General features: G+C 33.6%; 1 protein-coding gene across 1 annotated transcript in view; it reads left to right on the top strand.

Moving 5' to 3' along the window:
- LOC148309621 (small G protein signaling modulator 2-like) overlaps positions 1-26,260 on the top strand; it is a 100,326-nt gene that overhangs the window by 59,143 nt on the left and 14,923 nt on the right. Inside the window, exons 3-9 of the mRNA XM_088259740.1 lie at positions 19,055-19,209; positions 19,756-19,975; positions 21,187-21,310; positions 22,306-22,433; positions 23,789-23,913; positions 25,000-25,139; positions 26,121-26,218. Coding sequence (XP_088115866.1) covers positions 19,055-19,209; positions 19,756-19,975; positions 21,187-21,310; positions 22,306-22,433; positions 23,789-23,913; positions 25,000-25,139; positions 26,121-26,218 — 990 coding nt within the window. The remainder of the gene's footprint in view (positions 1-19,054; positions 19,210-19,755; positions 19,976-21,186; positions 21,311-22,305; positions 22,434-23,788; positions 23,914-24,999; positions 25,140-26,120; positions 26,219-26,260) is intronic.

Genomic DNA, 26,260 nt, shown 5'->3' with positions numbered 1-26,260 from the left:
CTTGATATTATTTTTTGACACCTCATCAAAGATGAAGAAGAATATGGAAGTCTGAAAATATAATTAAGATAATCCAATAATGAAGTTTGAAAATATAACTGGAGATAATCCAGATTTTGTGAACAAGTATTTGGACACATTCAAAATGTTGTAGAAAAAGTCTTGATATTATTTTTTGACACCTCATCAAAGATGAAGAAGAATATGGAAGTCTGAAAATATAATTAAGATAATCCAATAATGAAGTTTGAAAATATAACTGGAGATAATCCAGATTTTGTGAACAAGTATTTGGACACATTCAAAATGTTGTAGAAAAAGTCTTGATATTATTTTTTGACACCTCATCAAAGATGAAGAAGAATATGGAAGTCTGAAAATATAATTAAGATAATCCAATAATGAAGTTTGAAAATATAACTGGAGATAATCCAGATTTTGTGAACAAGTATTTGGACACATTCAAAATGTTGTAGAAAAAGTCTTGATATTATTTTTTGACACCTCATCAAAGATGAAGAAGAATATGGAAGTCTGAAAATATAATTAAGATAATCCAATAATGAAGTTTGAAAATATAACTGGAGATAATCCAGATTTTGTGAACAAGTATTTGGACACATTCAAAATGTTGTAGAAAAAGTCTTGATATTATTTTTTGACACCTCATCAAAGATGAAGAAGAATATGGAAGTCTGAAAATATAATTAAGATAATCCAATAATGAAGTTTGAAAATATAACTGGAGATAATCCAGATTTTGTGAACAAGTATTTGGACACATTCAAAATGTTGTAGAAAAAGTCTTGATATTATTTTTTGACACCTCATCAAAGATGAAGAAGAATATGGAAGTCTGAAAATATAATTAAGATAATCCAATAATGAAGTTTGAAAATATAACTGGAGATAATCCAGATTTTGTGAACAAGTATTTGGACACATTCAAAATGTTGTAGAAAAAGTCTTGATATTATTTTTTGACACCTCATCAAAGATGAAGAAGAATATGGAAGTCTGAAAATATAATTAAGATAATCCAATAATGAAGTTTGAAAATATAACTGGAGATAATCCAGATTTTGTGAACAAGTATTTGGACACACTCAAAATGTTGCAGAAAAAGTCTTGATATTATTTTTTGACATCTCATCAAAGATGAAGAAGAATATGGAAGTCTGAAAATATAATTAAGATAATCCAATAATGAAGTTTGAAAATATAACTGGAGATAATCCAGATTTTGTGAACAAGTATTTGGACACATTCAAAATGTTGTAGAAAAAGTCTTGGACTTTGACCCGTCATATGCCAGTTCAAGTGATCATTTGACAAAGATACACATTAAAGGCGTTTATATAATAATAAAAATAATTTTAACAACATTTTGACACTTGTTCACATATCGAAAATTCCTTGCAACAACGTTATTAATATAAAAAAAATGATTTTTCAGAATATCGTTTTTAAAGTTTAAACATATAATAAAATGTATTAAAAATAAATATCAAGCCATTTATTGAACTTTTTACTGTGTAACAGATCTTTTTAGGTAAAACCTAAAGGTTTTTTCTCCATTTGAAAAATATTTAGTTTTATTTATTAAAAAAATAATTAAACAATACCTTTTCATCAAAATGCAAAAACAATACTTTCTGCCCTGTAGCGGGTAAATATTATGTTAAAAATATGCTTCTTTTGCTGGGACATAGTACATTTTCTGGGCATTCCAAAAACATGCACAACTGAAAATTGACGATTTTTGATTTATGACGTTATTGAAAGGAGTGAGCGATGTCATTTTCCCGCGCGATTCCATCAGGAAAAACCAATTTATCCTTATTTGCGATCCGAGTGGTATTTTTCAAATAGCTTAAAGTGATGTTGCGTCATTTTTCAAGGAGTAAGCGATATCTGGATTATTTCCAATTATAGGAGTTATTTTTCGACATCTCATCATAGATGAAGAAGAATAGGGAATTTATTTGTTGATTTGGCGTTTAATTTATAGAACTCCATTTTAATTGATGTATTAATTGTTAAATTTGGCTTTGAAACATTAATTCTCTTACAATTGTCATGTCAATAGATTCCTACTTTCCCAGAAAATAAATATATATGTACGTACCTATATACACATACCCTATTTACTATTGTTGTCCCCCTAAATTATTACTGTAACTTAAAACAATTTTAAAACTATTATTTTTTATTTTTGACATCTCATCAAAGATGAAGAAGAATATGGAAGTCTGGGCATTTACGGGGCTGACGACCGTCATAGGCTGGTTTAAGTGATAACGTGTAACATTCACCAATTCTACCCATTATTGACAACCACACTACTCAAATTCTTGGAAGTTCTGTATATATGAACCAATTTAGAAACCTTGTTCTTGAATCACTAGAACTTCACTAGAGACATCTATTGGTGAGATGTTAAGAAGCTTATGACGGTCGTCAGCCCCGTAAATGCCCAGACTTCCATATTCTTCTTCATCTTTGATGAGATGTCAAAAATAATATGAAAATAACTCCTGTAATTGGAGATAATCCAGATTTTGTGAACAAGTATTTGGACACACGCAAAATGTTGTATTATTTTTTGATAAAATATGAAAAATACTCCTATAATTGGAGATAATCCAGATTTGTGAACAAGTATTTAAAAACACTCTAAATGTTGTAAATTAAAACTTTTACTTAAGTTCCTAAAATTTTATAGCTATTTAGAGACCGTCTGTCCATTTAATCTTCACATTAGTTTGAAAATGCCATAACTAGGTAAAACAACTGTAGTAATATTAATTTTTATGTGCTTTTAACAATAAAATACTACTTAGTAGACTCAAATAATCTGTGTTTGATGTAACAATAAATACATAAAAATAAAAAAAGAACATGGATTATTATTTTTTTGACATCTCAACATAGATGAAGAAGAATATGAAAGTCTAGGGATTTAATTCCATATTATTCTTTAAATTTTGTATGGAGAAACAAATACATGCTGAAAGAGAGTAAGGTGAGGATCTATAAAACCTGCGTAAGACCGATCCTGACATACGGCACGGAAACAAGAGCCGACACCGCGAGAACAAAAAGCCTTCTTAGGACATCCGAAATGAAGACTATACGACCCTTTGCAGGCCTAACACTTCGCGACAGAGTAAGAAACTCAGATATAAGAAAAATCTGCGATGTTGAAGATGTTGTGCGATGGGGAAGAGAAAGAAGACGTTTCTGGAGAGATCATGTGAGAAGAGCGAGTTCGGATTGAGTGGTGAGGGTGGCAGCGGACAGCAGCATAGGCGGGATCAGACCCCCAGGAAGACCACCTAAACGATGGAAGGATAGCTGGTCTTCCACCTCCCAGGAGCGACCCGAGAATGACAGGACCTAGTCCTAAAAGAAGAAGAAGAAGAAGAAGAAGATTCTTTTCACCTATGTTGAGATATCAAAAAAAATAATATAAAATCCCAAATTATACACAAACCCAACCCCCAGTATTGGTATCTACACAAGATAAATGATAAGTTATTAACAAAACCGGATAAAGGGAGTCAATATTTAGTTTAGTTTGTACTCTCTCTTGTCAATATTTGTATATTGTCAGTCGGGCAGACTGTTGCTTGCGAAGTTTTCCTGTATTATGTGAGTTTATCACTAGCATAAATACGAAACGTCAAACCCTTATCAAGTCTAATAATGATCGTTGCGTATAAATTAACAAGAAATTAAATAGGCGACGGTATATCGCTCACTCCTTTTAACAACGTCATATATAAAAAACTAGATTTTTCATGAGATCGTTTTTAAAGTTTAAACAGTTAATAAAATGTATTAAAAATATCAAGCCAATTATTGAACTTTTTACTGTGCCACAGATCTTTTGCAGTAAAACCTGAAGGTTTTTTCTCCATTTGAGAAATATTTAGTATATTTAAAAAAATTTAACAAATACCTTTTTTTTCAAAATGCAAAAACAACACTTTCTGCCCTGTAGCGGGTAAATATTAAGTTAAAAATATGCCGGTTTTGCTGGGATTTAGTACATTTTTTGGGCATTCCGAAAACATGCACAACTGAAAATTGACGATTGTTGATACATGACGTTGTTGAAAGGAGTGAGCGATATGGAAGTATGTAATGTACTACGTGTGTGTATACGTTCCAGCAATTCCGGAGAGTCAATGTGCTAGATGAGCTATTTTAAATTCTGGTTAAGCGTTTACGGGTTTAACCACGCACACATCTACCCTTAAGCGCTTTACTATACCCCTGATACAGGATACACAAGGCCTATTTAGTTGGACGCAAAGTAGATAAAACTGCCTTTGCTCAATTCTATTGTCGAGGCTAGGACTCCATACGAGCTAAGTGAAGATCTGCGGAATGAGAACGCCCTAAGCCGGGTTAAATCTCCCGAAATTTCATGCCCGAATGATGTGAATCTTTCTCAGGTGTATTCAGTACATATATATATATATATATATATATATATATATATATATATATATATATATATATATATATATATATATATATAAATATAAATATATATATATATATATATATATATATATATATATATATATATATATATATATATATATATATATATATATATATATATATATATATTTATAAACCCTTATACGCACCCAATGGTGCATAGAGCACTGCGTCATATAAACGCAGTGTTATCTTGATCGTCACATGAAGGAAAGGTGATCAGCCCTCCGCTTCAGGTACCAGTCCAGGGTAATATTAAATAAATATTACAGTTAAAAAATCAATATCAAATCAATATATAAATTATCAATATAAGATAAAATATATATATATATATATATATATATATATGTATATATATATATATATATATATATATATATATATATATATATATATATATATATATATATATATATATATATATATATATATATATATATATATATATATATATATATATATATATATATATATATATATATATATATATATATATATATATATCCAAACCATCTTAACACACTTTTCTTAACTTTATCGATAATGCTTATCTCAGTCTTGCATTCTTTCCTTATATCGCCATTTGAACATCAATTATACAACGTTTTGCGGCACAATCGTCTGAGAGCACGCATTTCGACCGCATTCAGTCTACTTTCATCCTTCTTTGTGGCCAAGGTACAGATTTTCAGTTTTTACCTAAATCCGGCACTGTCTACATTGGTAAATTGTAATTTCCTACTTAAACTTCGTAATAATTCGTTTACGCTTTTCTGATATTCTGAAATACGTTCGAATTAATTAATATGCGTGAATTTCTAAAATCAAAGGGTATCTTCCTTTATTTACAAGATAATATTAAATATACGCATTTGTTTACGTAAATAATAATTAATATGAATATAAATACACGTATCCTCGGGTTGCGAACGCCTCGGGCTACGAACAAACATCCCGACGTAAAATGCCTCGGTTTGCAAACAGGATGGTCATATGTTCCGCGTAGAAGTACAGTGAAAACTTTATATAACGGACTGTGGGACGAATTGGGGGGAGGGGGTATCCGTCAAACCCGAAAGTCCGTTGTATAAAAATAGGTTTAAAATACATCAAAAAGTCTTTTCCTTTGAAAAAATGCATACTGTATTTAATAATAATAATAATAATAAAACCCTCATCCGCCCCCCAATGGTGCATAGAGCACTGCGTCATATAAACGCAGTGTTATCTTGATCGTTTACAGATGAAGGAAAGGTGATCAGCCCTCTGCTTCAGGTACCAGTCCAGGGTAATATTGAATAAATATGACAGTGAAAAAATCACTTATATTTATTTTACCCCCCCTTGGGAATCGAACCCGGGACCTCTAGAACGGTAGCCGAGCGTGCTGACCATTACACTACGGTGGCGGACAAACTGTATTTAGATATAAATAAACAATGTAAAACACAAACGAAATTCTATTTTATTGTCTTCGGCCATCAATAAGTGACTTTTAATGGAAGGCGTCTCGACAACGGCTTCTGGGTTTTCTCCACTAAAATTTCGGATTTCTTACGACTTCATTCTTAAACGTTTTAAAAGAAATACTAAGGATGTCTTACTGGATTAAGCATTTCATTACACGTATTGTAGTTCTTTGTACGTGTGTTTTCATTAAGCGTGTTAATTGTGATTGGATATATCGCTCACTCCTTTCAAGAACGTCATAAATCAAAATTCGTCAATTTTCAGTTGTGCATGTTTTCGGAATGCCCAGAAAATGTACTATATCCCAGCAAAAGAGGCAAATTTTAAACTTAATATTTACCCGCTACAGGGCAGAAAGTGTTGTTTTTGCATTTTGAAGAAAAGGTATTGCTTAATTATTTTTTTAAATAAACTAAATATTTTTTAAATGGAGAAAAAACCAACAGGTTTTACTTAAAAAGATCTGTTGCACAGTAAAAAGTTCAGTAAGTGGCTTGAAACATATTTTTAACAAATTGTATTATATTTTTTAACTTTAAAAACGTTCTCCTGAAAAATCAAGTTTTTTGATTTATGACGTTCTTGAAAGGAGTGAGCGATATGTGTCGCCTACTTTCGAAATCCGCCAGATCCAATTTTATAAAATTTAAAAATATATACTAGCGGAATGCCAACTCTGGGTTTTATTGTTTAGAATAATTATATACTTGAAAAACCCTGCTAAAAATACTTAAAAACAGCGTTGTAATTGTATTTCAAATTACGCTATATTCATGGAACTTGCCTTCTGACCCATATCGGCCAATCAGAGAGCGGGTATAGGTAAAAAATTAAGATGACGTCATTATCGGTTTGTGCCTTGTATTGTTTTTTTTAAATACTGAATTATTTTCTTTAAAAAATGGGAAAATTCTCTATTTTATAACATTTTATCTACAGATAGACGAATCTTTTAAACATAAATGTTACCCGGAGAATTTTGCATTTTTTGTAAAATCGACTTACATGGATCTGGCGGATTTTGAAAGTAGGCGATACATACATATTATAGTATGTACATGGATTGATTGTTTAACCCAGTTGCAAGTCACTTTTCCGCATTTTTTACGATCTTTTAACCTAGTTCTTTGATTCATGGCAACATTCGAACATTTCCAGTAACATGCAACATTGTACGTAGCTATACAACTGTGCACACAACATTGTGTACTTAGATCTACAGCAGAATTTAATTAACTCCCCTCAAACGAGTTTGAAGGAGTGCTATTACGTAACGAGATTCAACATTTCAGCGTTTTCATCATTCAAAAAAGGTACCTATCTCAATCAATGCCAAAAGTAAAGTAATTAAATTTCATTACGTTTAAAAAAGTGATGAAACGGCCTCTCTTTTATCGCAATGCTAACTTGCTCGTGTAAAATCAATAATTTCTTTTAAAAACACATTATTCGATTAAATTTTTTCATTCATTTAAACCCGTATCCGCACCCCAATGGTGCATAGGGCACTGCATCATATAAACGCAAAGTTATCTTGATCGTCAACACACGAAGGAAAGGTGATCAGCCCTCCGCTTCCGGTATCAGTCCAAGGTAAAATTGAATAAATATAAGAGTAAAAAAAATCCCTTATATTTATTTGACTCCCCCTGGGAATCGAACCCGGGACCTCCAGTACGGTAGCCGAGCGTGCAGACCATTACGCTACGGAGGCGGACAAAATTCGATTAAATAGTTACATTTTATTTTGATTTTATACGTAAGTGGCTTACTGTGATATTTAACTAACTAACTAACTAACCATCACGCCGCTTCCCCGCAGGGGTAGGCAGAGAGAATCGAACGCCACACCACTCTGTCTTTGCAAACATTCTTTGCCTCTTCTACATTCATGCATCTCCTCATACATACCCGACGATTATTACGACTCCTGACCCGAACTGATTTGACTGAACTGACCTGATTTAACTTTGTAAATTGGAAGTACGAGTATGTATTTATTGTCAAATTGAACACAGTTTTTTTTTAATTCTACTAAGTTGTATTTTATTGTTAAAAAACACATAAAATTAATATTGTGACATGCGTTTGAAAATGCAATAACTAGGCGAAACAATTGTCACAATATTTATTTTTATGTGTTTTTTTATTTTGTTTTTACTATAAAACACTTAGTAGATTGAAAAAGTCTGTGTTTGATTGAACAATTAATACATAAATCAAAATGGAGTTCTACAAATTAAACGCCAATTCAATACATACATTGAGATGAAGGTTTTTTAATGAAGGGAATATGGAAGTCGGGGTATATACAGAGCTCACGATCGGCAATAGCTGACTTAAGTTGATCACTTCGTACTATGTGAAATCACCATTCTGCCCATTACTGATTATCCGTATTACTGAAATTGACGAATAGTATTTGGTATACATGATGTATTTAAAAAATCTCAGTTGGAGGGTTGAAAGCTTTGTGAATATCCAGATTTTCACATTCTCTTTGGAGTCCTTTTGTTTATTATTCGCAATTTTGGCAAATGTTAAATTTCGGCTGGCGATGGTCGCTCAGTTGAGAATTTTGTGATGTATATAGATTATTTACAACATTTTGAGTGTGTCCAAATACTTAATTACAAATCTGGATTATCTCCAATTATAGGAGTTACTATTCATATTATTTTTTGACATCCATCAAAGGTGAAGGAGAATATGGAATTCTGGGCATTTACGGGGCTGACAACCGTCATAATTGGAGATAATCCAGATTTGTGAACAAGTATTTGGACACACTTAAAATGTTGTAAATAAATTAACTGGTCAAATTGTAAGCTAAAATAATAATAATGAAAATGATATTTTCTGGCGTTTCTCATGTATGTGATTATAATCCAGGATTCGGACCTCAAAACCTAATATAATAGTTTCTGTTTGATAAAAAGCTTCTTTACATCTCACCAATAGATGTCTCTAGTGAAGTTCTAGTGATTCAAGAACAAGGTTACACGTGTGTAAAGTGATCACTTAAACCAGCCTATGACGGTCGTCAGCCCCGTAAATGCCCAGACTTTAATATTCTTTGTCATCTTTGATGAGATGTCAAAAAATAATTTATAGATTATATTTACATGTTACAAAAATATTGTAATATTGATGTTCAATAATAATTAGAATGGTGAACGTTACACAACGTTTTAATGTGATGCTATGACTTCCTTCTTATTTCGTATAAAAACGAAATATGCTTTGTCTCGAGTTGAGGCATTTATGATTTCAAATTAAAAAACCCTTATCCGCACCCCAATGGTGCATAGGGCACTGCATTATATAAACGCAGTGTAATCTTGATCGATAACACACGAAGGAAAGGTGATCAGCCTTCCGCTTCAGGTAACCAGTCCAGGTTAATATTGAATAAATATTAGAGTGAAAAAAATCACTTATATTTATTTGACCCCCACTGGGAATCGAACCCGGGGCCTCCAGAACGGTAGCCGAGCATGCTGACCATTACACTACGGAGGCGGGCATTTATAATATGCTATATCTATTGTTTGAGCGAAATTTTACAAATAAAATTTATATTTTCTTGCTTGATATGAAATATTTTTTATAAGTAATTATCGTGAGACTGTGACTAAAATTCAATTCAATGCATGTTGGCGCTTCTAGTATTCATTTTCCTCTTACAAAAGTCTTTGAGAATTGCACCACCTCTCCTTTGAATTCAACGAACATACAGGGAAATAACATCCAATCGGTTTTATCAAAAAGAAAATAAATAAACGGATTTAAAAGGGGTTTTGTTTGTTTCCATTCAATATCTGGCGGGTGTTTTAATTAGAATTTGACCCGTGCATTTCAGGAAATAAGTTTAATTATAAAATAATAAGATTTTTTCAATTTGGAAGGGTTTCAAAGAAATACGTTATGGTCAGTACGCTCGGCTACCGTTCTGGAGGTCCCGGTTTCGATTCCCAGAGGGGAGTCTAATAAATATAAGTGATATTTTCACTTTAATATTTATTCAATATTACCCTGGACTGGTACCTGAAGTAGAGGGCTGATAACCTTTCCTTCGTGTGTTAACGATCAAGATAACGATGCGTTTATATTATGCAGTGCCCTATACTATTAGGGTGCTGATAAGGGTTCGAATAAATTAATTCAATAAATAATATTGATTAAAAATAAACATTTATTTTTTTCTTTTCAAAACGGGAGGAGGGGTAATATCGACTTATTAAATTTATAAAATATGTTATTTTGGGGTACCTATTGGTCAAAAAAGTTCCCCGACCGCTGGCGCTGGTGTAGAATAATGATAAGTGATTTTATATGAACTTTAGTTGGATGATATACCCCAGAGAATTGATACTAACCGCTGAGAAATAACGGAACGAGTGTGGTTTTCCGATTTGAACGTCTCCTGAGGATAAAAAATACTTTCATTGTTAAAATTTCTTCAGATTTAAAAAAAATATATTTCTGCAGTATTTGAGATAGTTTGAACTACAATTTATTAAAAGCCTGAGGGAATTTAGAGCAGATATTAGAAAACCTTCCCTTCTCTATATTTTTCCTAATATACTTTTTTATACTAGTCATTTTATGTAAAAATTTAATGGCGTCCATTTTGTTGCGAGCTCTTTAAAAACCCATTTAATTTACATTATAAATTCAATCTACGTCACTTCATCTTTAGGGTTCATTGAAGATATAAGAGGCCAAGCCGACGCCTTAGTTTGTGAAAAATTTATAAATAACTCGAGAGATAAAACATTTTAGGTGTGTTCAAACCTGTGTTCACAAATCTGGATTTCTACACTTATTAGTTTTTTAAAAAAAATATATGACATCAACATAGATGAAGAAGAATGTGGAAGTCTAAGTATTTACATGACTTGCGACCTGTCATAGGCTGGTTTCAGTGATCACTTTATACAAGTGTATATTCATCATTCTACACATGATTGACGACCACACTACTCAAGTTTTGGAATTCACATAAACCTGCGTATTTCAATAAATAATGTATTGATGACGTTTTTTTAAAATTCAATAAATGTGTCGCATTTCAAGTCGATCACTATCTAAAAAAAATCATATATTTTGAAAGGTGAAACTTTAAAAAAAAGAATATTTATTTGGCAGTCACCCAGTGAAAGGATGTTTCTGCTAGTGTCAAGTATTATTTTTATTTAAAAACAAAAGAAAATGGAAAATAATAATAAAAATAAAAACAAAATTTCATAGTTTAAATGCGTAAAGCTTTATCATTTTAGAAATTATGACCGCATGTTGAAACGAAGATATGGTGAGACGTTTTTTGTTATTTTTGCGCATATTCTATTAGAAAATCTATCCCTTTTTTTTCTTCAACTAACTACCTACCTTTATAGAATATAACATACTATAGTATGTTACATTCTATAAAGGTAGGTACCTAGTACCTACATATTATTATTTTCTGTAAAATCGTATCATTCTACTAGGACCCCCTATTTCCATCTTTTATTCCTTATTTGAAATTTACATACTAGCGGGTTCCTTTCTGAGATTCACAGAGTAGGTAACAATAGTTCTTAATTTCAAAAAAACTTACATTTTCTTTTAAGTTTATGCATTGGCAACACATAACTACGAGACAAGAAGATGGCGTACAAATGTAATGGCTTTTCAGGCAAAAATAAACGTTAATATTATTGAAAATATACTGCTCCTATATAAATGAATTAAATTCATTATTTTTTAAAATAAACCGTTTATATTTATTTTTTTCAATATTAACTCCAATCTTCACTTCAATATTGGAATTAATTAAAAAAAATTGTGTAAGTTTGTAACTTATATTTTTTTACGACAACAGCACTGATTATAACCACTTGTTATTTACATACATATCGCTGACTCCTTTCAACAACGTCATAAATCAAAAAACTTGATTTTTCAGGAGATCGTTTTTAAAGTTTAAAAATATAATACAATGTATTAAAAATAAATATCAAGCCACTTATTGAACTTTTTACTGTGCAACAGATCTTTTTAGATAAAACCTGAATGTTTTATCACCATTTGAAAAATATTTAGGTAGTATATTCAATAAAATAATTAAACAATACCTTTTCTTCAAAATGCAAAAACAACACTTTCTGCCCTGTAGCGGGTAAATATTAAGTTAAGAATATGCCGCTTATGCTGGGATATAGTACATTTTCTGGGCATTCCGAAAACATGTACAACTGAAAATTTACGATTTTTTATATATGACGTTCTTGAAACGAGTGAGCGATATAAGAAACGCATTTTTTTTTTTTTTAATTTTTCCCAATCGTCGCGTCGTTAAGAAATTGAGTAGTTGGCGCCGATGTTAGGGGTTACTTGAAATATGGATCAAAGATGGGCTAAATTGTACTACATCCAAAAGCAATAAATCCTTCAATGGCTATCAGATCTACGATAAGATGACATTGGATGAAATATAAACTTCGGGCCATTCTTTTATCACCGATGTAGGATTATACGAGTATCAGATATTAGGACTATAAAAGAAAATTTCGTTTTTTTTGCCGTCGTTGGCGTTAGTGTGAATTTTTTTTACGCTTGCCATGCATTTCAATTATAATGCGAACCCCAAATTATTTTTTTCGATTCTCCTCCGCTCCAATTTAGGTTTTTTTTGGATTTCTAAATTTTCTTAATAATTCATAATTTTGCCTTAATGGAAAAAAACCTAAATTCTAATAATAATTTATTGAATAATACATTGTTTCAAAATTCTCCACCTTTGCTTTCCATTTTTCCTTTATTTTCAAACTTCGCCCCCTTGACTAAACCCCTCCCTCTAACTCATCCCCCTCCTTATTTATAGAACAGTTTTTTTATTTTATTTTTAATTTTAGTTATTATTCAGACGTGACGATGGAAGATTTGCTCCCGAAAGTAGTAGTCATTAATTGACTCAAGTGTTAAAAAAAACAAGTGTTTTCTTAATCATATTACCAGTTAATTATAATATATTTTTTTTATTATTCTATCAAGCACTGGGTTTTCATAGAAAATCTATAAAAAACCAAAGAGTAAATGAAAAATGGTTTTTCGACGATGTTAAATTTTACAACATTTTGAGTGTGTATTTGAGTAGTGTGGTTGTCAATAATGGGTAGAATTGGTGAATGTTACACATGTGTAAGTAAAGTGATCACTTAAACCAGCCTATGACGGTCGTCAGCCCCGTAAATGCCCAGACTTCCATATTCTTCTTCATCTTTGATGAGATGTCAAAAAATAATATGTTAAATTTTAATAAAGTATTGATTCTGTCATATTCATTAACTGAAAAATCTGAATAAATTCAATTAAAAAATATATTTTTAAATATGCTGTCAAAATATATTCGTAAAAGTGTTAATTCTGTCGAAAGTGAAAATATTACACCAAAAATAAGTTCTAACAGCTTTTCAATAACCGATTGAATGATCGGAAAATTAATTGACGATGAAAATAAGTTACCCATTACGCCCCATAGTTACAATATTTAAAGAGTTCGCTCTTTTAGTACCTACCTAAATATTAAACGTTGACGACTAGATTCGCAATTAATATTATCGCCATAAAAATGAAGATATTGGATTTCTCATAGAAAATATTTATTATTTTAATCGTTTTTATCAATGATCAGATTTTTATCAATCCAATCAATGATCAGATTGTTATAACTTTCACTTTTATTATAAAAAAAAGATTAAGTATGAACTGTTAGGAAAAATATATTAAGGGGGTACAAGGCAAACGTAGAACTCAATCACCGGTCGACCACCGGCGAGGTCACACGTCTCTTCAGGCGCTTTTAAAAAAAATGTATATTGGATAATTTTTTTGTTTTTTTAGAATATATGGAAGGAATATTTTCATAAATGTTTTTAAAACTACTTTCCTTTCAATAAGTATTTTATTTTCAAAACCATATAATTATTTCGAAGAAAAACTTGACACAAGAGTGATCACCTTGCCTGCATGTAAGTAACGATCAAGATAACACTGCGTCAATACGATGCAGTGCCCTATGCACCATTCGGAGCGAATAAGGGGTAGAAGAAGAAATTTGTATTCATTTTTCCGTAATTTTATTTAAGACGGTTTACATTCATAACTAAATTACATCCTCTGAAAATTCACGAATAATTTATTTTTTTCCTTTGAATTTCGAGTGAAAAGAAGATTGAGTTTATTTTCCTTTGAACGCAGAAAAAAATCCTTTGTAAGATCTGGCTTTTGAATAAATTTATATTTAATATTGTATGCTTTATAAATTGTACCGTACCGAGTTGTCTAATATTATATAACAAAAATTAATTCAGATTTGGAAACATAACTAAAAACTCGGTTTTGTTTATATGGCGCAGTACTAGAATATACCGCTCACTCCTTTCAACAACGTCATATATCAAAAATCGTCAATTTTCAGTTGTGCATGTTTTCGGAATGCCCATATCCATATCGAAATGCACTATATCCCAGCAAAAGCAGCATATTTTTAACTTAATATATAACTAACCGGATACAGGGCAGAAAGTGTTGTTTTTGCATTTTGAAGAAAAGGTTTTGTTTAATTATTTGTTTTTAAATATTAAATTTTTTCAAATGGAAAAAAAACCTAAAAAGTTTTACCTAAAAAGATCTGTTGCACAGTGAAAAGTTTAATAAGTGGCTTTTTTATTTATTTTTAATACATTTTATTAAATTTTTTAAATTAAAAAAACGATCTTCTGAAAGGAGTGAGCGATATATCGCTCACTCCTTTCAAGAGCGTCATAAATTAAAAAACTAGATTTTTCAGGGGAACGATTTTTAAGTTTAAAAATATAATACAATGTATTAAAAATAAATAACAAGCCACTTCCTGAAATTTTTACTGTGCAACAGATCTTTTTAGGTAAAACCTGAAGGTTTTTCTTCATTTGAAAAATATTTAGTATATTTAAAAAAATAATGGGTAAATATCAAGTTAAAAATATGCCTCTTTTGCTGGGATATAGTACATTTTCTGTGCATTCCGAAAACATGCACAACTCAAAATTGAAGATTTTCGATTTATGACGTTGTTGAAAGGAGTGAGCGATATGCAAACGTGTGTTTACATATCGCTCACTCCTTTCAACAAAATGGGATGAAAACAATATTCAGCTTGATCCTCTTTTTCAAGCTTGATCCTTTTTTTCACCGTCGAGACACATTTTTGGTTAAAAGGCTATGTCAATAATAAGAATGGATGGACTTCATGATATGTTATTATTGGCTAGTAAATTAAAATGAAAAATCATAAGACTATCGGTAACATTCTTATTGAAATCTGATGAGAACTAAGGGAGATATGAAGGTTTAAACTTGAGATATTTAAATGAAACAAAAAACGGACACCGCTGAACGTCATCAAATTTTACGTCATCGGGTGTGTTGTGGGGCGTATTCTTTTATGTACTGCTTCAAAGAGCTGTAATAGTAGTAGTGTGGATTGGACGGCTGTTTATAACAGCCGATATAATCAATATTTTCATCCATCATTTTCTTTTGCAAAATTCGCCTTCGTAAAAACGTTGTTTTCGTAAGTTGGTAACGAATGAAGTCACAGAAACGATGGACTCATTTTAATATTGGTAACATTGCTTAATTATTGGCGGCTCTATTTGTTGATATCTATGGTCCACCCTCCTAACCCCTCATATTTGTAAAACACAAATGGTAGTGTATTGGTAAACAAACAATCTACACTACTACTATTACAGCTCTATAAACCATAGACAATAAACCACATGACGTCATAAAACGTTCAATGACGGAAATTTGATGACGTATGCGAACGCACGTTTTTCGTTTTATTAAAATATCTTAAATTTAAACCTTAATATCTCCCTTAGTTCTCTACAGATTTCTATAAGAATGTTATCGAAAGTCTTTTGATTTTTCATATTAATTTTATAGCCAATAGACCAACATCGTGACAAAATCTATTCTAATTGAAAATACTAAAAATAAAGGCCAGAAATGCGTGTATTTTATTTATTTTTTCGTCTTATTTCATTTTCCTCCGAGAATTGTGGAGTAATACTTTTATCCGCCGAGAATATGTCGAAACCTACAAAACTTTTTTGAAATGAAATATTTCGAACACAAAGAGTTTTCTTTACTTTGTTTTTTTTTCCGTTACTCTCGGGAGAACTTTTTCTGACGTTTTCTTAATGTTACTTTCCAGAGAGAGAGAGAAAAAAAAACTTAGTTTTATCATCAGAATCGCGCAGACATCTCATTCGTATCAGTTTCATATTTATTTTGTTAAAAGAGAAATATTTGTGTTTTTATTATTTACATAAATATTTCAATTTCATACTACATATTTCTGTGAGCCCAAGCAGCTCATTATTAGAAATAGGTATCAAAGTCTGGTAGAGCGGGTTCGAACCGAGAAACTCTGACTTCAGAGTCCGCGATACTAATCACGGGACCACAACCCGACGCTATTATTGGTTTATCTAAAGCAGTGGTCCTTAACCGGTGCTCCGCGAGCTTGTTGTAAGTGCTCCGCGAAATTATGAAAACCAAAATTGAATGTTGGCTCATTTACTGTGCGATTTGAGTTGCAGATATAATGGCTAGATGGTAGCACTCTTGCAGAGTGAAGGTATGTACGCTTACAACAAAACAGCGGTCAAGATAACTTTGAATCTATATCATCATACTTAGAGCAATTGAAAATATCATGGAAATTATGTGTAGGAATTTGTATAGACTGTGCTCCATCAATGGTAGGTTCATTGAAAAGATTTGTGATCATTTTCCCCTTGATTTGTGAACCTTGGCTTAGCAAATTGGATGAAGAAATGAGAGAAGCTATATCAAATACATGTATAACTGAAATTCGTAAAAACCGACAAGCTCTGGAGTAACATTAAATAATTTTCACCGCAAAAAGTTTCACTGGAGTATTTATGTTTTTATATACCGCACACTCCTTTCAACAACGTCATTTATAAAAAAACTTGATTTTTCAGGAGATCGTTTTAAAGTTTAAAAATATAATACCATGTATTAAAAATACAAATCAAGCCACGCACTTATTGAACTTTTCACTGTGCAACATATCTTTTAGGTAAAACCTGACTGTTTTTTCTCCATTTGAAAAGTATTTAGTATATTTAAAAAAATAATTAAACAATATCTTTTCTTCAAAATGCAAAAACAACACTTTTTGCCCTGTAACGGGTAAATATTAAATTTAAAAATATTCCGCTTTCGCTGGGATATAGTACATTTTCTGGGCATTCCGAAAACATGCACTACTGAAAATTGTCGATTTTTGATATATGACATGAGTGAGCGAAATATTTATGATTAATTTAATTTTTATGTTGTTAATAATAAAATGATCAGTGTCCATAAAAGTTATCTTTGTATGTTTTTTGGATCTTTAGTTTAGGTGTGCCGCGAATTTTCCTGATTTAAAGTGCTCCCTGACTTTAAAAAGGTTTAGAAGCACTGATCTTAAGCCTCATTTTTATTGAGATGATTCTGGATTAAGTTGTTTAATCTTCGTTGTTTCTGGGAATCTTATTTGCTCTCGAAATTAATTATTTCGTTACGCGCTTAATTGCGATAATTTATAATAATAAGTGCTTACTCAGAGCAGTTGGATAAGAAGACAATTAGTTTTTGTGATGGATTATTATGTGCATATTTCATTGATGGCAATACATGTGTTGATAATGTATTATATGTAATGTATGTATGTAAGAATTAACAATAAATATGGGAGTCGAACTCTGCAATATATCGTTCCGAACATTTTTAATTTGTTGCCGACGGATGTTAGAGGTCAAAATAAAATATGGAACAAAGGCAAAATAAAGGAATGGGCGAATGGTCAAGAGTTAATTATATGAAAATTGTAAAATGCTTATATTCTTAATTTTTCTCTCTTTTTTGTTTGTATATTAGGTTAAAATGGTTAAAAAAGAACTCCACCGACAAGATACACAAGGTGGCTGGGTGGGTCTCTGCAATTTAAAAAAAAAAAATTGTGATTTAAATGCATATGTACCTACAGCAGGACCTCTTTAATCCGAACGCCGTAAAAACGCCGAACCCTGTTCGGCCTCGTGGAGCATTTGGATTACAGTACAGAAAGTCTGTAGGGTATTTAAAAAAAAAACAAATACTTATACACTTTGAAAATTTGAACGCATTTTTCAACTTTTTTAAAGAAATAATATATTTTAGTTGGTCAAGATTTATTTAATGATAAGTAATAAGCTTTGTCTCGCAATTTACGTAAAAGCACCTTCTCTGGCACTGGAATATCTACTTGGTCAGCCCATTCTAGGGATGTATCATGTATTTGTAACTTGAATGAGGAATACTTGCGACTGCAGCGTCAAACATTTGTTCACTTTTGCCGTCACAGATTTCCATTTTTATATGTATAAAATATATAAATGTTATTAATACTTGGATATCTGTAATATTGACATCCTGAAACATCAACGAAGAACTTCTGCTGCATTACCGTAGAACGGGGCTACTTGAACTTTGATGTGTTACTTGAGCCCAGTACAAAAAAAAATTAGATCGTGGTATCGATCGAAGTATCGTGACAATAAGTGTCACCTGTCAGGGAAACAATGAATCATGTCGATACGTTCATTATTGTAGACCAAATACAGATTTAATTTTTTTTTGTTAGGGCTCAAGTAACACATCAAAGTACAAGTAGCCCCGTTCTACGGTACTAATTTAAAACTTCAAGAAAAGACGAAAAAATAATAAGACTACAAAAAAAGTGAATCTTGCATCGATCATATAATGGTTAAATAAAAAATCACAATAAACTTGGTCACCCTACCCAATTAAAGTCAGCAAATCAAATTATTATTGTTGCATAGTTGTAATTTCAAAATAACATTTCTTTATAATGTAAATGAACGTCTTGTCACGGGTTCTGCCTAGTGAGATGTCCATCAAAAATAACACGTGTATTAAAAAAAAGGTATTTTCAAGATGGTTTATCTTGTTTCAGCACTGCGACGAAGCCGCGGCGATCAGCCAGAAGGTGCTAGCGCTGGAGGCCACAGAACCTTGCAGGAGATCGTCCTCCAGTGGGGACTCTACCAACAGACCTCCCCTCACCAAGAAAGGGAGCATGGGATCGGCGCCGCCTTCCTCCTCAGTCAGGTAGCCCGCCCGTCTCTATTCACCCCTCAAGACTTGATGATTTAGTTTAGCTTCTTCTCATCTCACCACTATATGTCTCTAGTGAAGTTCTGGTGATTCAGGAACAATGTTTCAAAGTTGGTTCATATATATATAGAGCTTCTAAGACTTGATGATTTAGTTTAGCGGACTTTGCCTGACTGGCTACTTCAGCTTGACTATGGGTATTTTCAAATGATAAAAATTGGCCCTCACATACTAATGTTTCAGAGACAGAGTTTCTGCTGAATAAAAAGCTTCTTCTCATCTCACCAATAGATGTCTCTAGTGAAGTTCTGGTGATTCAGGAACAATGTTTCAAAGTAGGTTCATATATATAGAGCTTCCAAGAATTTGAGAAGTGTGGTTGTCAATAATGGGTGGAATTGGTGAATGTTACACGTGTCTAAAGTGATCACTTAAACCAGCCTGTGACGGTCGTCAGCCCCGGGTTTGCCTGTTCTACCTGGCGGGTTTGGTTGTTTGTTTGGGTACCTACCCGTAAGTGAGTGACGAGCGTGTTTGCAGATACCTGTGGATCCGGCTGGCGCTGTTCGAGCGGCGGCTGGCGCGCATCATCGAGCACCTGGTGCGGCACGCGCCACGCTACTACGAGCGCGGCGCGCTGGTGGCCGACCCCGACTGCGGCTCCATCCTCGCCTCGCTGCTCGTGGGGCCCTGCGCGCTCGAGTACTCGCGCGCGCGCCCGCCCGACCGCTACTGGCCGGACCCGCCCGCCGGCGAGCTGGTAACACCAGTCTTTCACTTCACTAGCGACTGGCTACCCTTCATCGTGTTCCTACTTAGGATTCATCTCTTTTTGACTTCTCCTGAGGAGTTTTACGTGGTCACCCAATCACCCAACTTACTGCCTTCCATCATGTTCCTACTTGGGCTTCAACTCTGTTAGTTAACTGTAGTCAACAGTCTGACTTCTTCTGAGGAGTTTTACGTGGTCACCCAATCACCCAACTAGCTACCCTCCATTATGTTCCTACTTAGGGTTCAACTCTGTTAGTTTGTTGACGATAGTCAACAGTCTGACTTCTTCTGAGGTGTTTTACGTGGTCACCCAATCACCCAACTAGCTACCCTCTATCATGTTCCCACTTGGGCTCCAACTCTGTTAGTTTGTTGACGACAGTCAACAGTCTGACTTCTGAGGAGTTTTACGTCGTCACCAAATCACCTAACTAGCTACCCTCCATTGTGTTCCTACTTAGGGTTCATCTCTTTCTGAGGAGTTTTACATGGTCACCCAATCACCCAACTAGCTCCCTTCCATTGTGTTCCTAATTACGGTTCATCTCTTTCTAACTTCTCGTGAGGAGTTTTACGTGGTCACCCAATCACTCAACTAGCTACCCTCCATTATGTTCCCACTTGGGCTCCAACTCTGTCAGTTTGTTGACAACAGTCAACAGTCCGACTTCTCCTGAGGAGTTTTACGTGGTCAGCAACGAGCAAATGCCGAGTTTCTGATGGCTCCCACTAGATTATCACTCCTGTTCCCATATTATGTAGCTATACAATTATGGACAGTTAATATGGACCGTCAGTCCATTTAATCTTCAAATTCATTTGAAAATGCCATAACTACACGAAAGAATTGTCACAAAATAAATTTTTATGTGTTTTTTTTAATAATGAAATACAACTTAGTAGACTCAAAAAACCAGTGTTTGATTTAACATTTAATACATAAATTAAAATAGAGTTCTACAAATTAAACGACAAATTTATTAATATCTTTCTTCTTTCTGTGCCACTTCTAACGAAGAACGGCGATCATCATGGCTATCTTCAATTTTGATGCTGCACCTCGGAACAAAGATTTGGTGCTTTTGCCAAACCATTGTCGTAGGTTTTTCAGCCATGATGTTCTTTGGTGTCCTTGAGTTCTTTTTTAAAATATGTTTAAAGTATAAAAAGCTAATAGAATAATTGAATCTTTTACAGGTACAGAGACATCGTATTAGTGCTGGTACCACCACTCCTCCGCCGTGCCGTCGCCCCATACTCAACTTCCGAAGGAGTCTCAACACCTCGTCTGAAGATGCCATGGCGGGCTCTGCCGCTGCTGGTACATTTTATACTAATAATAAATAATAATAATGAAACCCTTATCCGCACCCCAATGGTGCATAGGGCACTGCTTCATATGAACACAGTGTTATCTTGATCGTTTACACACGAAGGAAAGGTGATCAGCCCTCCGCTTCAGGTACCTGTCCAGGGTAATATTGAATAAATATTACAGTGAAAAAAATCATTTTTATTTATTTGACCCCCCTGGGAATCGAACCCGGGACCTCCAGAACGGTAGCTGAGCGTGCTGACCATTACACTACAGAGGCGGACATTTTATACCCCGCAAAGTCTCTACTTCTAGAGGCTCGGCTTCAGGTAGTATAGAAAGGATAGGGAAAATGCCCAATGGTGCATAGGTCACTGCATCGAATCAACGCAGCGTTAGCTTGATAGTTTGTTGAACGAAGGCAAGGTGATCAGTTTTGCGTTTCTTGTACCAGTCCAGGGTGATATCAAATAAATGTGAGTGTGAAAATCACCCATATTTGTTTTGACCCTCATGGGAATCGAATCCGGGGCCTCCAGCATGGTAGCCAAACGCGATTACCACTACACATGGAGGCATAAGTGAAGTGGTATTCACACATTTAAAAGTAAAGTTTTACTTAGTAAATGCGACTTTTTATCAGAATGTTATAACATATATTATGACACATATTTTGATGCATTCAACATAATTAACGAACACCGACATATGTTAAATAAGTGTGCGGTGTCACACATACTTACATTAACCACTTAACAGTTGATTTTTCGCAAGAAAATTCACCAATAAGTCAAAAAAAGACTGCCCGAACCTGCTCGGGTTAGTCAATAATACAAAAATGTATTTGTCTCAGCAAATCAATACCGAGAAGTTGGAATACGATTTTCCCGGGCAGCACTCGGGCTCATCATTACAATGCTCCTTGCCCGAGTTACACTCAGGCTAAACTGGAAACTGGTTAATATACATACTATATGTGTAATGTCTTCTAATATTTTCAGCTGGGTCAAGTGCAGCTTGCGGAGTGGGCACCACTGTAGCCAACTGCGCCAAAGATTATGTGGAAAGTCTTCACCAGAATAGTCGGGCGACTCTACTCTACGGGAAAAATAATGTTATGGTGCATCCTGTAAGTTATACATGTGTATTTTGATCTCGAAAACTTACATAGTTGGGGCATTATAGGAACATATTATTTTATTGCTACTACTATACATACGTATTTTATTTGCTACTACTATTACGCCGGGGCAGAGAGGATGGTACGCCACACTCTTCTGTCCTGATATACACTCCTTGCTTCTTTCACGTCCATACATGTGTCGCCTACTTTCAAAATCCGCCAGATCCAATTTTATAAGATTTTAAAATAAATACTCTATCGGAATGCCAATTGTGACTTTCATTGTTTAAAATATTTATTTACTTGAAAACCCTGCTAAAAAATACTTAAAAACTGCATTGTAATTCAAATTCTGCTATATTCATGGAACTTGCCTTCCGACCCAACTCGGCCAATCAGAGAGCGGGGATAGGTCAAAAATTAAGATGACGTCATTATCGGTTTGTGTCTTGTGTTTTTTTTTTAATTCTGAAAAAAAATCTAAAAAAAATTTTAAATTCTATATTTCATAATATTTTATCTAAAGATAGACAAATCTTTTAAACATGAATGTTAACCGGAGAATTTTGCATATTTTGGAAATCAGCTTACATGGATCTGGCGGATTTTGAAAGTAGGGGACACACTAGGCGACGATCTAGTCATACATGGCCAATCTGTAATTATGCACACTTTTGACACCACTTGATCTAATTGATGTGCCAAGTCTTTTCGGCCGTCCTCATTCTATTCTCCCACTCGCATTAGCCGCATATACTTTCTTAGTCATTCTATCATTATCTATTCGCTCCACATGTCCATACCACCTTAAAGAACTCGTTTTATTTTTTTCAATTATCTCTAGTTCAGCCTTTGAATCTTGCATCCCTTATGTCACTGCGACCATATTAGGTCTATTGTGACCTCCCTCTGTAACACAGCTCACTCTCAAGACCTACATGAGTCATGTAGCTCACGACCTGTCTTGGTGAAAAAAGCTTCACCTTCTCGGAGTAGTGGTCCTCCAAGGATGTGACTTCATTTGCGAGTGAGTGCGTCACAATTAGAGAATGTAGATTGGTGTTTCGTAATCGTCCATACAAAATCTGCATACTGGGGAGTCATGTAGTCCAATTTATGTCATGTGTTTCCTCAGTCTGCAGTGTCCTATCAAGGTCCTGTTTAGGATCTTTATTTGTTTTTTGCTAAGCTTTAGAGCTTCTGTGGTGGATTTCCGCGACTACCCCATGATCAGTTCTTTTGTAATTCAGCCTTACATTCCTTTCTAATTTCTTCGTTTTTAATTCTGTCACACATTGATTTTCCACACATTCATCTGTATTTTACTTTGGCAAAGCAAGTATTTTTTCATCCACTTTCAGAAAGACGTCCCCGAGCCCATGGCAGGTTATTTAAGTCTTCATCAGATGGCGCAGTCTCTCATCATCAAGTGGACACCAAATCAGCTGATGAATGGATTCGCTGAGAGTGAAACGCAAGATAAGAGGTAACTTGACTTTTCAATTCACTGTTTTAAGGCTGATATTTTTCCTTAAATGTATGTTAAAATTGCTGAAGACTTTTTTTGCTGCGAAAATGGTCCTTTTTAGTAAGTGTGTACAAAATCAATACTATTTTTCTCAAGTATTGACCAATTTTAATATTTTTTTTCTTGTGTTGAGTGTAGTACATATCGCTCACTCCTTTCAACAATGTCATAAATCAAAAAACTCTATTCTTCAGGAGATCGTTTTTAATGTTTAAAAATATAATAAAATGTATTAAAAATAAATATCAAGCCACTTATGTAACTTTTTACTATGCAACAGATATTTTTAGGTAAAACCTTTTTAGGAAAAACAGCTTTTCTTCAAAATGCAAAAACATCACTTTCTGCCCTGTAGCGGGTAAATATTAAGTTAAAAATAAGTGGCTTTTGCTGGGATGTAGTACATTTTCGGGGCATTCCGAAAACATGCACAACTGAAAATTGATGATTTTTGATATTTGACGTTGATGAAAGGAGTGAGCGATATCAGACTACTCAAATAAAATAGCATTTTGTAATAAACATATTTATATACATCTAAAAAGAAATGCAAATTGGTATTTCTTTTTCATTCGCAAGAATATGTCATGGTTGTATGAAATTGGCTCGTCCTTGAAGGTCTCACTGTCAATGTCCATCCTCCGATAGGGAAATATTCTGATTTCATCGTCACTATCGTATCTTTGAGTGTAACAAACATTTTCGTGCAGTGTTTGACAGTCGCTTTTAATATCACTGTTGGACGAATCCGACATTGTAAGGGCGAAAACCAAAGCATTTTACAAAAAATGTATTTTTATTTTTCACTAAAAACTGGTTAAATTTATTTAGCGGTGAATATTATTGATGAATAAGAAGCTCCCAGCTTGATAGCCAAAATACAGTGGCGTCATCATCTATGTATCGAAGCGACATACTTTTGATAAAGTATACCAGAGTCAATATAATGATTCTCAGCACCCATACAGTTTAAAATACTTATCAAATCTCAGTATTTTTAGTGGAAATTTTGTTTTACACCTTGGTTTTCTCTTTTGTTTGCAGTAGCTACTGGCAGTACGCTCTGAATGTGAGCTTGGAAGATGTAGTGTACGTACATTGTCACCAGGGGGAAGGAGGAGCGGGTACTGTAGTCCTGGTGGGCCAAGATGGCGTCCAGCGCCCTCCTATACACTTTCCCAAAGGTAGTTTATTTATTGTTTCGGCATTCACTTTGTGGTAAGATATGATCAAATTGTAAATAAAAACACTTTTTTATTACTGAAGTGGTAATAATCAAGTGTCTTAATTTACAATTTTCCCAAAGGTACATCAAAAGATCACAATGTTCAAAGAACAATCATATGCATATGTTGCATATTTTCTTCTCCGTCTTAGTCCTTATTACTGAGGGTTTTAACCCTTGTCGAATCAATGACTCTTATCCAGTTATCCCTTGACTGCGCTGCACGTAGCGCTCCAACCACCGAGGTGCTTGCTGCTGTCTTAACTTGATTTATCAGTCATGTGGGGATCTTCCTCTCCCTCTTTTCTCCTCCTTGCTATCAATCACAACCAGTCACATATGCATTTAAGAATTAATCTCACATAACACAAGAAAGTACCTCCCAGCAAAGCACACAAATCACAGTTAACACACTTATGGTATAACATACATAGAACTAAAATTCCAAAACACAGAAACACATCAAGCAAAACCTAACACCTCTTTTGGTCAAAAGAACTTTGATTATTATGCAATAAAGTTGTACACCCTGCTTCCATTATCCATAGGTCATTAAAAATACAAACTAATTATAAAAGAGCTATTCATAAATGGATGATGGAAGTGGGTAGACCTGAAATAGATCGCATTATTTGGCCATGTCGTATTTGATTACATGTCATAAACAATTTTCTTTTGTAAAATTTTATAAATAAACATTGTTAAATATGCCCCCTGCATAGGAAAACTCAGTCAGGGCACATTATTATAATTTGTAATTATATGTTTGATGAAATAAAATAAATTAATTGATAAATCTTCCATTCTGGAGATGCCTATTAGGTGAAAGCTCTCGGTAGTTGATCAACAAAAAAGTGAATTAAAAATACCAAGTTTTATAAGGTGTTTATGTAATCTGTATAAAATAAAGCATGATAATTGTTTAATGGTCTTTTTGTAGGTGGTCACTTGCTGGCATTCCTGAGTTGCTTAGAAACTGGGCTCCTACCACACGGGCAGTTGGATCCACCTCTCTGGTCACAGAGGGGAACTGGAAAAGTAAGTTCACAGTTGATATTTCTTTTTCTTATCGTGCCACTC

This window comes from Brachycentrus maculatus, unplaced genomic scaffold (genome assembly GCF_059751285.1).
Source record: "Brachycentrus maculatus isolate JH-2025_06_01 unplaced genomic scaffold, ASM5975128v1 h1tg000119l, whole genome shotgun sequence".
Lineage (NCBI taxonomy): Eukaryota > Metazoa > Arthropoda > Insecta > Trichoptera > Brachycentridae > Brachycentrus > Brachycentrus maculatus.
The sequence above is the reverse complement of the archived record's forward strand: the minus strand, read 5'-3'. Positions and strand labels throughout refer to the sequence as shown.